At 37.9% G+C, this 13,129-nt stretch overlaps 2 protein-coding genes across 5 annotated transcripts; both read right to left on the bottom strand.

Moving 5' to 3' along the window:
* Positions 1-633: 633 nt before the first annotated feature.
* Positions 634-3,349, bottom strand: LOC113767367. The gene has a single exon (XM_027311433.1). It carries the CDS (start codon positions 2,425-2,427, stop codon positions 1,144-1,146), a length of 1,284 nt encoding a protein of 427 aa, XP_027167234.1. The 5' UTR covers positions 2,428-3,349; the 3' UTR covers positions 634-1,143.
* Positions 3,350-5,883: 2,534 nt separating this feature from the next.
* On the bottom strand, positions 5,884-10,984 carry LOC113768495 (pentatricopeptide repeat-containing protein At1g52640, mitochondrial). 4 transcript variants are annotated; one of them, XM_027312876.1, is made up of 4 exons: positions 9,296-10,984; positions 8,772-8,827; positions 7,532-7,611; positions 5,884-6,481 (listed from the first exon to the last, which is right to left on the bottom strand). In XM_027312876.1, exon 1 carries the CDS (start codon positions 10,895-10,897, stop codon positions 9,296-9,298), a length of 1,602 nt encoding a protein of 533 aa, XP_027168677.1. In that variant the 5' UTR covers positions 10,898-10,984; the 3' UTR covers positions 5,884-6,481; positions 7,532-7,611; positions 8,772-8,827. The 4 variants fall into 4 exon arrangements, with proteins under 4 accessions (XP_027168677.1, XP_027168679.1, XP_027168678.1 ...); XM_027312878.1 differs by lacking the exon at positions 8,772-8,827 and having other exon boundaries at positions 5,884-6,049; positions 6,207-6,481; XM_027312877.1 differs by lacking the exon at positions 8,772-8,827 and having other exon boundaries at positions 7,532-7,616.
* Between the last annotated feature and the right edge of the window lie 2,145 nt (positions 10,985-13,129).

Raw genomic sequence — 13,129 nt, 5'->3', positions numbered from 1 at the left:
TGAGTTACATATTCTTTGATCATCCCACTCATTATTCAGAATTTTATCATACTTATACACATCCAGTAACAAACGAGAGCATGCTGTAAGGAACACTAGGTGAATTAAGATACAGACTCCACTTCACTACTAGAGTTTACGCTCAAGACTAGTGCAACTAAAACCAGAAGGTACAATTCAAGACCAAAAATATGGATAACACCAAAAAATGATAACTCCATCCCATTTAGCGTACAGACAAACTAGGCTAACTGGTCAAGGCTACTCAGAATTGCAAAACTCAGGATATGCTAATAATAAGATTCACAAAGCAAACTTTCAGTGTTATGTCTAAAGCATTCCTGTGCTAGTGAGCGCTTACAGTTCTTCATGACAGATTTACATAGAGGATTGACAAGTTTTCCACAATGCTAAAGCTAGCCAATTGCATTATCCATGTCAACCAGTTGATACCAATTTAACTTCCTCAGTCATGAACCATGCAACAACATGCTTATAAGTTTCAAAAGAATAAAATCACCCCACGATGCGAGCATTAAGGTAGAGAAGCTTCAGTTGGTAAGTAGTTCTTTTGGACAAATGAAAACTGATATATATCTCAATAAGGTAACACAATACTATTCAAACAAATACTTCGGTGAAAATTGAAAACTTTGGTTAATTAGATTCCAATCAATCTTGATGTTGGAGATACATACACATGAACTCTTGCATGACGCACTTTCACCTTTCTGCTAATGTACCTACACTACACATTATTCCTGCAAAACTGTTCTAAATTTTCTCATTAACTGTAAATTACAGGAGAGAGCAGAAAATATGAAGTGAGATTTATGCTAATCATACAACAGTGCAACCAAATCTGGGGCACTTCCTCTGCAGATCCATTTTCGCTGGTTGCTGAAAAATTGGATTTTCTGGCCGATGGCAAGCCCATGGCAGGATAAGACAAGGATTCCCTGCTCTGGTCCCTATCATTTTAAGAGACAGTTTTACCTCGAGCAGTAGACTGGTTCAAAAGGCCATGAAAGGAAAACCATCACTTTACTGATGTGCTTTAAGCCATGAAGAACAGAATGACCTTTGACCCAGCAGCGACCAATCCTTGTCTAGCTGGGTGATAATGAAGTCCAGGTGCACAACTTATTCTTCAAATGCATGTGTACAAATTCTCTCCAGCAACAAGGGCCAATCTTCACCAAGCTGCTGCGGATTCAGCTCCATGGCAACCCTAAAGTCTTGCAAAGAAATAGGGCAATGTGGTCTATGCTCAGGCACGACTTCTAATGGCCTACCGCTATTCTGCATCTGATAAAGATGACCAGGCCTGACACCATTAACAAGCTTCATAGGTGCCTGATGCTTCTTGTTCCTTATTGGTTCATGTCCTGATCTTGCCGCCACAAGATTGACACAAGAGCTAATTAATCCCTTCAAATAAACGTCCAAACCATTATTCAACAAATTAGCACAATCAGTCGAGACCCCTTCAAGGCCCTGTGCTGCAGCAATCTGCTCCATGCGCTCTCTCAGATTTATGTTGTCCAACAAGACACCAGAATTGAAAGTACTAACAAATTTACTGCTACTTGCTATGGGCAATGCTCTGCGTGCCCCACCTACACTGACTGGGAGAAATGGAACTCCAAGCGGGGCTTGCAACTGACTCCTAGCATGCATCTCTTTTGCAGCTCCTCTGTCTGACGCTTCATTCTGGTCCTTGCTATGTAGAGAAACTAGACCATCTTGTGGCCCCTTTGTTGCTGAAAGCTTAACAGGATGCAGAGCTGAAGCCTCCTGGACATTCTCTACCTGCTGCATAAGTCCTTGATGATGCTGCACTGATCCTTGAAGATCAGGTGGATGAGAGATCCCATTCTCCAAGATAACACTAAAATCACCCGAATCTTTAATTACTATTTGCGGAGAAGAAAAGTTTGTCTTCCCATTTGGCCCAAGAGCACTGCGACGATCCCCAGCTCTCCGATCACGAGACCCTGTCCTGGCCTTTCGTGGTGATAAAGGTAGCATGTCACCATTTGGCAAACCTTGCAGGTTGGAAGCCTGCGCTGCAGCACTATGGGACCCATTTTGGTGGTAACCATCATTGGGAGTCTCTTTACTCCCAACTGCAGTAATGGACTTCACAATATCAATGTCATGACTTGGCGGCGGAACTTTTGCACTACAAGCATTCTTCAAGATTGAGCGAATGAACTGATTATGTAGGGGAATGTTTTCTCTGCCTAAAATCCTTACACAAAGCTTATTAAACTCAACCTTGCTAATCTTCAAACTCAATAACCTATTCAAATAATAGAAGTACTGCTTGGACCCCTCTGGCCCAAGTTTCCTCACTATTTGAGCTTTCAATTCAGCAAGATTGATCCGCGAATGCTGCTGTGGCGGATGCATTTCCCTCAACATTTAAACTCCATAAACAACAACAATGAAACAGTATACTATATCATACAATTCCCAAACAACAACGAATCAGAGACGCCCCAATTACACTACTAAATTAGGGTTTTACTCCGACATCAAAAACCCATCTTCCAAACAAGATTTAAACCCTCTATAAGCAAACCCAACAATGCCAAACCAATACCCACCTCCAAAACCCAAACTTTGAATTGTACAACAATTGGTGGGATTGGGTTGACATCCTGAGATCCCAATTCCCCCAACTTAACTAACTCTCCCTCCAAAAACCCAATACCGCAATATTTCAAATTCCAATTCCACCCAACTCAAAACCAAACAGACCCTCCCTTTTTTCCACTCAAAACCCCCACCGAAGATGCCTCCCTCCAACTTCAAGCAAAACCCACAAATTTAATTCCCAATTCCAATTAACTAGAAACTACCAATAATTCCCACAAAACCACAAGATAAACTGAAAATGCCACCTTTTATCAAAAGATTCAACCTTGAAGTTTCCCAATTCAAGTTCAAATCTTTTTCATGAAATTCCAAAGCACAACACAGATTCAAGCTTAAAAACTCAGAGAAATTAGACTATGTAAAGCCAACAAAATTTATGGGCTCACCTTATTTAAGCTCCAAATACTGATTTGAATTCTGGGTCTCAACAAAAATGGGAAAAAAGTAATAGTTGTGAAGTATTACTTGTTCGTTGGAACCCAGGTTGCTTCTTCTTCCATTGCTCTTTGTCTTTCCTTCTTATTTCTTCCTCTTTCTCTCTCTAAAAAATTATTTGCATTCCAATTCTCCCTCAAAAATTTCAGAACTTTGTTTTCTTTTTTTTATTTAATTTTCGAATCAGAAATCGAAGACCCTTCCCCTCTACCCTTCTCTCTCTCTGATCGCTCTTCTCTTCGATACTCACTTTCTCTCTCTTCTTTCTTTCTTTCTTTTTCTCTCTTTTTTCGTTTTTGTGTCTGATTAGAAAAGATTAATATTTTTTTCCTTATTTTTTTGGGGAAATTTTAATTTATAGCAGCTTCTGCTCTACACGTGGTCTTGGCGCGTGTATTCTACTCGCATCAGCATCTAGAGCTTTTACTGACGTGCTCAGTAATGATTGGAAGTTATATTTCTACACCCAAAGTGCGTGTCAGGAGATATGTAGTTTATGGATACATATTATTTTATTTTAATTTTTGCCCGGGAAAATTGAGTACCCAAAAGAGAGAATTTGTCAATGCAAAATACTAATTAATCAAGCCAAGTACAAAAAAAAAAAAAAAAAAAAAAAAGAGTCAAGTACAAATTTCATTCCATCATTCTTGTGAGGTATGAACCAATCCTTGTGAGGTTTTTCATGTCATATAAGAAAAAGAATGAAAGTTTTAAGATACTCTATCTAACTCATCCAACAACTATTGATTTACAGGTTTTAGTATTTTTGTTGAAATGAATCTTTAATTGAAGCAAAAATTTCCCCAGTATGCAGAGGAAATACTTAGTAGTTTTAAACACTATGCTGCTCTGAATTCATGAGTAGCGAGTACTACAAAGTCAGAAATCTCAGCATGACATCAAGAAATCTGCTTTTCCCCCTTCTATTGACTACTCAAGATTCATGAAAACCTGTTTTTTTTTTTCTTTTTCTTTTCTAAAGTGTTTTTCTATTTTTTAAGCAGTATGTGATCAATTTTCATGAATTTCTGATGTGGGGTTAGCTTCCTCAGGCTGACTTAAAGATAGATGCATGATGCAAGTTTGGAACAGAAATTGGTTGAATTAGGACGTTTCCTAGTTTCCAGTTTCTTCTTTGCAAAGAAGGAACGGAGCTACCTCAATTCATTTGCAAACAGATCAAATACGAAGGACGAATAATTGTCGAACAAAAGGGATGTCATGCAAATAGGAGTATGCAAGCATGAAAGGCTTATAGCTGCCTGACATGGCCTCGTCCACCGCCCCCCTACTTTCTCCCTGTTTTCGTTTCAAAATTTTCTACAGGAACCATGACCATGTAATCTCTCTTTAATTGGGTTTTTTTTGGGGGGGGGGGGGGGGGGGGGGAGTGGGGGGATGTCAAAAATTCACATCACAGTGTGTCTTTTTATCTATTGAGTAATTTCTATTGGTTGCAACATTTTATCAAGATGACCAATTAAGAATAGGTTGACCAGCTTCTGCTCACTTAGTGGGGACAAAGAAATACACCAACCAGTATAACTCTTCCCTATCTTTAGATGTTTGGCTAATTTGGACCATCTTTGACTGATCTTTGAATTGGCCAACTATGTACAAGTTCACTAAATCTCTTGACTTGGGCAATTTTTGAGCTAGGACTTGGATTGATGCTTTGATTGGCAATCAGACCATTCTTGATCCTTTCTTTGTCTATTCCAACTTAGCAGTAGTGTCATTAAAAGGTTTTCTCCCTTGACCAGACACTATATCAGGAGTTTGGAGGAATATGCCCAAGTGGAGTAGAAAGATAAGGAGTGACATGCTGAAGAGGAATCCTTGTCCAGTAGAAAGATATGGTGTGATAGTAGTCCTTGCAGTGTCACAAATCAAACATTTATTTCAAAAGAAAAGGAAATTATTCCTGAATAAAGGAAGCCATAGACCGAAGGATAGAGCCAATCACTATCAAGAAATTTTTGGTTTTGAGTAACCCAAAAAGAAGAAACAATAGGTCTTCGGTTTTGACAAAGACGATCTCGTCCTGTCAAAGAGTGAGGCAGGGGAGATTCATGTCCTGCAGCAGAACAACAGAAGTTAGATGGAGGAGGTACTGGGCTCCTCCACTACTTACCATTTTAAAGTGTTCTTCACGGTTAAAACAGGCAAAGAACACTTTACTGGCGAAGGCGAGATCATGTAGTCCAGTTCTCAGGTATAGGAATTCAAGACTCTTCCGAGCAAATCTTTCTCAGATACACAATTCCAACCGGCAATCAAATGTCAATAGCTCAGTCTAGGCTTCATATTTGACAAAATTGTTTCAGATTGGGGTGAACCTGAACGTCTGGGTTCATGTATGCTTAAAGAAAACAACAAAATCTTTTCATGACAGCTTTTAAAATGCATTAGAAGAAGAAAAGGAAAAGAGAAGAGTTCACAGAATTCATCCTTCTGGTCTCACAGGCTTAAGGAATACCACATCTTTACTGCTTACAAGATGCAACCTTGTTCCACATGCATTCCTCAAAAATGTATTTTCCTGTTAATTGAGGTAAAGCTGCGGCACTGGGTAATCAGAAGAGTAAATCACGCATGCCCAACAGTATTCAGTCATCGCATATTAATCTCAGATGTCCAAGGTTTCTCATTCTCTTGGCTGTAATTTGTGGAAAAAATCATTGTCGAGAAAATATACATTAAATTCTGCCTGATGATGTGAAAAACAATCATATCTTATAGATACTACTGATAATGCTGAACTTAAAGTTAATTTGGGTAACAGGATGGAATTCATTCAAAGCACACAAACAATTAATTATAGAGGTGGTAATTATAGGGAAGTATGTAACCTCCTCTGACAATCCTTTAACTGGAATGCAAAGTGCGTCAACAATATCGTTTCCATTTCAAGGAGCCGAAAAAAGGCCACCAACCCCATCAACAGCTTGGCGGTTGCAATGAGAAGCATCACAAAAGCAAGAACAGAATCAAGACTAGGAAAAAACACCAGACTCTAGTGTCACAAAGGGTTAATAACAGTACAAACATATAACAAGTTTTCTGAAAAAGCAAGTAAATGAATTTGAAAAGACTGCATTTACCATAACACTCCAGTTTTCATTTGTTACTTTTCTCACTTTAAGAGAGCAGACTTCTTTCCTCCTAATACACAGAACATCAGGACCATGAGGTTGATAATGAAATCTTTTCCTCCAACTACCAGGAGTTTGCAGCTTTGAAGCTTTTCTTTAACTGGATGAGCTGCTTGGAAAAGGGATGGGCAACACGCTGATGTATAGGCGCATTAAATTCTTTCTCCCCGTCAACACAGAAAGGAAATCTGAGCTAAAAGCTTCCATGGTCCACCCAACCTTAACTGCATCCAGATAACCAAAATAAAATCAAGAAAAAAAATTAAAATGTAAACCAGTGACATGCATAAAACTAAGCTACAGCACACTTGCTGATGTAAGGAGGACAGGTTGGTATATTCCTTCCCCAAAATCGACCCCAAAAAAGAAAAAGGAAATAAAAAAATTCCATTGTTCTGTCTAGGAGAGCATGGGAAATAAGATTTGGCCCCCTACAAGTTTGTAGTAAAGAGAAAGTTACCCCTGCATGATAAGTTTCTCCATCTTCTCCACCCTAGCCCTCCCCCCACCTCCACTCTCATATCCTGGATCCCCCATACTATAAGGTAAGAGACAATCTTTTTAAAACACACAAGTCAATACACAGTGTCTAAAATTGGAAGGATTCAGATCATAAGATTTGTTTGCGATGTCAGCAAGAAAAAAGATTTACAAGCGAGATTCCTCAAAATTAAAGTGATGTGGGGAAAGGAATCCAGCAAATGAATATTCTATGAACATAGGTAAATGCTATCATCAAGGCTTCTCTCATGAAACATGCATAATGATTTTAAGAAAGGATCAACATAGATCTCATGAAATCTTGGAGCAGTTACCTTATAGGTTCTCCTAAGGCTTCATAAAAATCATTAATGAAGTGGTAGAGAAAAATTAGACACATAGTGAATGAGCAAGAACCAGGATTTTCCAGAACTCTGACAAGCTAAACCAAACAGGACAAGCATACAGAAACAGCAATATACCAATTTACCATCCCATCCCCACATCCCCTTTTGTCCACGAAAACTCCGTGACCCCAATTTACTGCACCGAAACATTTCCGAAGCAGCAAACCATCCGGAAAGCTAGTTACACGTTTTCCCAACCCCCTTCAAAGTAACGTATAAAGGCAAGAAACAAAACCAACTAAAACAAAACATGACAAAATGTCAAACTGAAAGTTGTTACATGGTAAATAAAATGGAATGCACAGGTCCACTATTGCAGCAATTTCCTTTATTAAAGAAACTATAATCAAAAGATAGCATGATACAGATAGAGAAAGAAACACATACCAGTGATTCGGGCAAAGGATCTTCTGAAATTCAGATCCATCACCACTGAGGTATTCTGCCTTAGCATTCAAGGCATCTATCTGAGCTTCAAAAGGAAAATGGAAAAAAATGAAACTCAAAAATCAATAACAAATGATAATCAATAAGGAGTACAAAGAAATCCAACAGAGCAAGGACCATTCTCTTCCGATTCTAGTCTTAGGCTGTATACTTATATGATGACAAGCATTATACTATGCAAATCCACCTAGATCAATATCAAATGATTTTAGTACTGAACCCACCAAGGGGATATATTTCAGAAAAATTATATTACACACTGGAGATCATGCAAGACTGCATTACCCTTTTAAGATGTTACTGTTCATATATCGATAACATTTGTAGAAAAGTTTTGAAAGAAATACTAAACTAGCAAGAATAAACAGAAAAGGGAACAACAGATGTTACCACAAAATTAAAGAGTAAAAAAAGGACAAATTGATCTCTTAAGAATTTATATATTCAGACGGTCGCAGTTATTGACATAATATTAAGCCAACTGGCTCCGTTTCAAAAAAAGTCCAAAATTAAGGCCATTGATACAGAAAATTAAACTCATTTTATTAAAAAATCAGCTTCCCAAACCAGCAGCATGAATTCACTCCAATTTTTTTCATCCGAAAATTAGGAACACTTTCAGCTTGACTTCGAAGGGCATGCGTTCTGGCACTGGAGTCCAAACACATGCTAGTGTGAGAATGAGAGAGATACAAGAAAATAAAAATGGATTTAAAAAGGAAAGGAAAACAAATGGTCACTCTTGGAGATAGAACCAAAATGCATACAGATAGATCGCTTTTTCCAGTTTCCACTAGACTTTTCTTGATTCATGATTATTTACAGAAGCCCCTATATGTGCACAAACAGTAGATTAAGCCCCAATGACCATTAACAAAGCAGTAACCTACAAATCCAGTAAACTGACGAACTTGAATTGCACCGAAGCAGAGCAAAGGAATCATTTGTTTGTTATGCATGCTGGACAAGGTTTATTATTTCCAGTGTCGTATAAGTTGATACTACAAGCCATCAATAAAGACAAAATTTAAAAAAAATTAAGAAAACAGGCGCAATAGTTTTCCTATAATAAATGAAGGTCAGATTATACATCAGAAACTTCCCAAGACCTTAAGGTCACATCTTTGGAATAGACATTGCAAATAAAAACACATTGACTGTAGAAATTGAAGAAAGAAACCTTGCCACCACCACATTCATAGTCCTAAAGGATGTTCATGAAACAGTCCAATATGCCTGAAATGCAGGGAACAATTCAAATTAAGATATAAGAAGCCTATGAAGACTAATCTAGTATGTTGCACAAATAGCTTGCTGCTTTAGCTGCAAAATACAAAAAAATGATAACATGCACATTACTGGATTACTGCACAATGGAACAGAAAAAATGCATTTCAAATGAAATAACATTAAATTGGTGCTTCAAAATGCTCAGAATCAAGTAAAATTAAACTCTCTAACCAACTGGAATTGATCACTAGTTGTTCATAACCTTTGTCAGCAACATTACAACCATACAATGAATCAATTTTAGTGGCTTCTTTTCTGAGTCACCACTGAGATGCCTAAGATATATCACTTGTGAAATCCTAGTGGTTGGTATTAGGCAACATATGATTGCCTAGCATGAGAACAGATATTAAATGGTGTACAGAAGGACGAGGAGTTGCCTCTTGTTCTTAGATAGAGAGAGAAGGCTTTTACCTAATTAGAAACATCTGTTCTCCTCCAGTCATCACTTTCATCTGAATATTCACCTCGACATCTCATTTTATCATCAACCTTGCGTGGTACCTTCGTACCCCGCATTATACTTGATAGCTCCTGTATTGAACAGGAAGTACTTTTCTCCATCTTATCTGCAAGTATCTCAGTCTGCTCTGCAATTCCTAACCCAATAAGTTTGTTTCTCAACAAGTTACAGGTTTCAGTATAAGGTGGTAATCCTTCATCAACCATCATTTCAAAATATTTACATGCCTCCTGAAGATTGTGTTTCTTCTTGCATAGACCATGGACCATTACAGCATAAGTTGAGACTGGAGGATAAAATCCTCTCTGATCCATACTCTCCCAAACCTTTTGAACTCTATCCAGTCTTCCCACTCTGATAAGCATTTTTAGCACCATATTGTAGGTATGCCTATCCAGCTGGCACCCATAATCATCCATTCTTGAAATCAGCTTAAGTGCTCTATTCACTTCATTGTGATCACAATGAAAAGCTAGAATAGCATTGTAACTCCAGACGTCTGGCATCACTCCCCTCTCTACCATTTCGTCCAGAAGTAGGTATGCTTCCTCCACATTATTATTCTTACAAAGCTTCTTAATAATACAATTATAAGTATACACATTTGGCACAAGATTGTACCTTTTCATCCTATCCAGAACTCTAAAAGCTGAATGCATATCATTTACTTCAACAAAAGCATGAATGAAGATTGAATAACTAAAAGCATCAGGCACAAATCCCTTCGACCTCAGCTCACTGAACAACTTATATGCCTCATCCACTTTCCCTCCCTTACACAAAGACTCCAAAATACTATTATAAGCAAGTAAATCAATTTCAGATCCTCTACCAAGCAATTCATCAAACAATTTGCTGGCATTGCCCAACTCCCCAATCTCACCCCACCCTCTGATTAAAATACTGTAACTTTTTGCAGTTGGAGTGAAATCGTCCTTAACCTTATCAAAAAATTCCTGGGCATGTCTAACATGCTTTTTTTTGCAAAGCAGATAAATAAGCTGATCAAGGTCATTAACAGTCGGGGTAATCCCAAAATCAAGCATTTTATTAAAAGCCCTGATAGCTTCAGCTGGCAAATTAGCTCTACTATAAGCCCTGAAGACAATCCAGAAAATTTCTGAGCTGATCTCAAATTTTCGAGTATCCCTCATCTCGACAAGAAAATCCCATGTTAATGGAAACTGTTTACTACTGCCTAAAATATCAACTAAAATATGATGGCTATCTTTACTATGCTGAAAACCCGGTAATTCCCTTGCCCAGAGGAAGAACCTGTGAGCTGAAAAGCTCAGATTTTTACACCGTTTAAGGACTTGTTCGACTAAGTTGGTTGACATTTTGGAGGAAAATGGATGAAGGACTGATTGAATATCGTGGTGGGGGCTTCTGTAGTCGCTGAGAATTCGAGAAAGCTCGTTCACAAGGTCCGGGGATGGTGGGTCCTTGTCACAGAAAGATGAAAAGGGTCTAAAGGAATGGGCTTTCTTGAGTAACGATTGGAGTATATCTTTTGTGGTCTTGGCGCGAGAAGAGACGAATGTGATCGCCATTTTCCGTTTCTAGATATAAACTGAAACTTGAAGAATCAGCGGAGTATACATATATGTAATGATATCTCTTGTATCTCAGCTAACAACGCCGTTCGGGGAATAGCTGCAAGAGCAACTCTGCAACTCTGGTCTGGAATAGCGCACGTTAACTGGAGACGATACGAAAATTACGAAAATTTGCATTCGGATCCTCTATGGTATGGGCTAATATGTTTATTCTCATGAAGTTCTGCAATTTGACATTTTAGTCCTCTAGACAATTGACCTTTCTGTTCTCCATCCGATTAATTGGGAAAAAAAATTCCAAAAGTTGACGTACTCGTAAATAGAGGAAGTAATTAAAAGAATGTATAAACTTTGTAGTATTTGGCCTTAAAAAAAAAAAACTTTGCAGTGTTTGTATGCTCAACAATAAACAGAATCTTTGAGAACAAGGCTACATTACTTACAAACAGAAAAAAAGGCCAACGCTGTAGTCCCTGGACACTTCACCTATCCTCCATTTTAAGTTTTCATTTTCACAATGTGTATAATCTTATTTTCCTATCGTTTCAGAAAAAAAAAAAAGAGTATAATCTTATTGCTTTCAAAGAGAAACGGAAAAATCTCTACTACTTGATTTAGAGTTATTTTTACTAATATTTTCTTTTCAAAAAATTTATAAGGTTCCAAATTCATATTTGTTTTTTGTCATTTGTCACTTATCTACTCTACTATTATTCTTACTCCTATTCTTACTCTAAAGTAATCTAGGAGAACTGGACCTACAGGGAACCGACGAGAATTGAACCATCATCTGAAGGTCCAACTGGACCTACAGGGGAATCGATAAGAATTGAACTACCATTAGATAAGATAGGTGTACTACATACCCGTATGGATTTGAAGAAATCACACGCAAATGGTGGGGAATCGATAAGAATTGAACTACCATTAGATAAGATAGGTGTACTACATACCCGTATGAATTTGAAGAAATCACACGCAAATGGTGGGAGACAAGATTTAAACCTATGATCTCTCACCTCACTAAAACTTCAAGTCTTTGGCGTTAGCCAACAGCTTTGGGCTGTTGGTTCCAAGTTCAATAATGTTGTGGAATTTAGGATCATGGTCCTCATGTGCAATGTGACTACACACGCACAGTGAAGGTGGGCCAAACATATAATTACTTTTTCCTTTTTCTATGAGATGCTCTCTTTTTGTTAACAGAAAAAATTTGGATGAATTTGATTCCGATCACTATTACAAATTAGAATATATTTTAGTCTATAGGTTGCTTACAGAATTTTTTACAAATTATCCACCAATACAGCCCTCACGTGAAAGTTTTTTTTTTATATCGCCCACTAACCCAACTCATCAACGCAACCTTCCCTTCCACAAATTCAGTCTTTCTCATTAATTGGACCCTTTTTGTAAAGCGAATAAGAGTGGAGTGCTGACATGGTGCGGAGGGGGGCAAGGCATTGAGCACTTTGGCACACAATCTAAATTTCATTTGCTAGCACACAGAAGTGGCAGCCACCAAATACAGACAAGAGCAGTAAAACAAAAGGAGATTGGATGCCTACTGTCTAAAATTCCTAATTAAATAACAGGAATTGTTTAGTAGACCCATATTAATAGGACTTTCGTCTGGCATTTGTGAAGAGCTTTCTTCTCATTCAAATCTCACCTTCAAACTCCTATAGACAATTAAAGACATTGCTCCATCAGTCATATGATCACAATCCCTTTCTCTCCTACCTCAGACTCCTCTTTCCTACATACTTATTCAGGGAAGGCCCCAACAAAAGTTTTGGGAGAAATTTGTAGTTCATTCACCATTGAAGGTACCTAGCTGTCATTTCCTTTCAATTAAAGTTCAAGCTGTTTTCTATTTTTGTCCTCTTGATGTACTTGTATGTTAATTGACTTGCTCATTTTGGTTGAAATAACATGTGCATTTTATTCCTTAGAAATATATGATGTTACAACCATAAAGGAGTGTTTTCTATTCGTGCTTTTATGCCAATTCTTCCATAAAATGTCTTCACCTGAATAAATCTCTCTATCGTCAGCATAAACTACCAATCAACTAACTGATACATTGGACGTTGAGACTTGATTGAGTGGCACTCCAAGGTTTCCGATGGTGTAATAGAAGCCCCGGCCCGGATCTGAATTTTAAGCTGTAGATTACAGGGGATCACTATGTCAATATGATGCTTAATGTTTGCGTTCATTACT

Source organism: Coffea eugenioides, chromosome 4 (genome assembly GCF_003713205.1).
Source record: "Coffea eugenioides isolate CCC68of chromosome 4, Ceug_1.0, whole genome shotgun sequence".
NCBI classification, from domain to species: domain Eukaryota; kingdom Viridiplantae; phylum Streptophyta; class Magnoliopsida; order Gentianales; family Rubiaceae; genus Coffea; species Coffea eugenioides.
This window is presented reverse-complemented; position numbering and strand designations above follow the sequence as displayed.

What these genes read in the sequence shown, in the direction of transcription:
- LOC113768495 (XM_027312876.1), bottom strand. Translation starts at nt 10,897, where the DNA reads ATGGCGATCACATTCGTCTCTTCTCGCGCCAAGACCACAAAAGATATA.
- LOC113767367 (XM_027311433.1), bottom strand. Translation starts at nt 2,427, where the DNA reads ATGTTGAGGGAAATGCATCCGCCACAGCAGCATTCGCGGATCAATCTT.